This window comes from Nicotiana tomentosiformis, chromosome 9 (assembly GCF_000390325.3).
Source record: "Nicotiana tomentosiformis chromosome 9, ASM39032v3, whole genome shotgun sequence".
NCBI classification, from domain to species: domain Eukaryota; kingdom Viridiplantae; phylum Streptophyta; class Magnoliopsida; order Solanales; family Solanaceae; genus Nicotiana; species Nicotiana tomentosiformis.
The window spans coordinates 68697416-68698951 of NC_090820.1; the positions used below are offsets into that span (position 1 = coordinate 68697416).

A 1536-nucleotide genomic window follows, 5' to 3' on the forward strand; every position below is an offset into this window, starting at 1 on the left:
AGCCCAAGCTCTTCAGTATCAAACTCCATATCAAATTATCCTAGAAAACTCTTTGCCACCTTGCCATCAAATTGGAAGTTTGAATAAAACTCAACTACAGCAAGCACATATACAGGGGGAAGGGCTTGACAAACATATGTCTCCATCCCTACAGATAACGCTTTTCAACCAACTAGGCCATACCCTTCTCATCTATATTTGCAAGTATCTTCCCATTCAACACATTTCTATTCTTGAATTCAGTCAGCCTGTCAATCACATGAGGTAAAGCCCTTTTTTTCTTTTCTTTGCTGGCCGTCTTAGAGGTGGCAGTTGCCCTGGTGTGTTTAATAGTAGCCCTTTTACTGGTGGTTTCTTGGACCACAGAGAAGGACCAGATTCATCCTCTTCATCCGACTTAACTAAAGGTTCAGTAACAGGAGTTAGCTGTCTTGTTTTCTTGGGACCCCTAAATTCCTTGATCATCTGTTCATCAACAACTTTTCTTTTGCTCCTGGTGAGAGGAGTCCTAACACGAGGATCCACTTCCTTTCTTTCTTGGGGAACTAATTTTGTAGATCTCACAGGGGCCTTCCTGCCTTTTTTCCCTACCTCAGATAAGGGCAAATCATCCTTATCACTGTCAACCTCCTCATCTCCAGCAGAAGAAGTTAACGAAGGCCTTTCCTCTCCACTAACTTCTTCTAAATGGGCTATGACTATGTTCCCAATAGCCATAGAGCCTTCAGATTCCCCACTAGTATTCTCCTCCTTACTCTCAGGATCAGTACCCTCACTTTCACTTTTTTTTTCATCTTCATCACCCTTACTCTCAGAGTCTCCTTCTCCCTCAATTTCTTTTTCTTCTTCTGCAGAGTCTCTCACTTGTTCACCTAGTTGCTCTTCTACCTCTCTCTTTTTTCTCAACTGATCCCCCCCCCCTCATTCTCATTCTTCTTCTAATCAATACTATGAGCCATTTCCTGAACCTAGTGCTCCTCATGACTAGATCATTCTCCTCCCTCCCCATTAACTTCCTCATCATACTCATCCTCAGTCCAACTATAAGAGGTACTATCAGAAGACTCTTTATTCTCTGTTTCTTTCTCCCCTTCCCCCTCAACCACAGGTATATTATCAATGGTGTCCATAATTTTCTCCTGAGTTACGACTTCAGTTTCTACAGTAGTATCCTCTACATGTGGTTTGTCACTCATGGGTGCAACAATATCCAAAGGGGAAACCTCAATAGCAGAAAATAGAACATCAAGCTTTGATGGAGGTAATTTTACCTTATCAGCCATGACACACGTAGACTCCCCCTAAGCCACAACTTCCTTAACTACTACTTCCCCCTTACCACCAGCACGAATCACCACATTGTAACTCTTAACAGATTTTCATAAAGTAGCCTTGATCTTAGTAGTTTTGTAGGTGATTTTGGGAACAGATACAGGTGCATGGGCAGTTGGTTTTGGGGATGAAAGTTCAGTAGAGGTAGAAATTGCAGGTGTAATAGTAGCAGAGAATGATGGCGTAAGTATAACAGAGGGTATG

The 1536-nt window shown here is 42.3% G+C and overlaps 1 protein-coding gene across 1 annotated transcript; it reads right to left on the reverse strand.

The window, feature by feature from the left end:
* Positions 1 to 255: 255 nt before the first annotated feature.
* Positions 256 to 1283, reverse strand: LOC104119809 (uncharacterized). The gene is made up of 2 exons (XM_009631399.1): positions 1014 to 1283; positions 256 to 906 (listed from the first exon to the last, which is right to left on the reverse strand). The coding sequence occupies exons 1-2, from the start codon at positions 1281 to 1283 to the stop codon at positions 256 to 258; spliced, it is 921 nt and encodes a 306-aa protein (XP_009629694.1).
* Between the last annotated feature and the right edge of the window lie 253 nt (positions 1284 to 1536).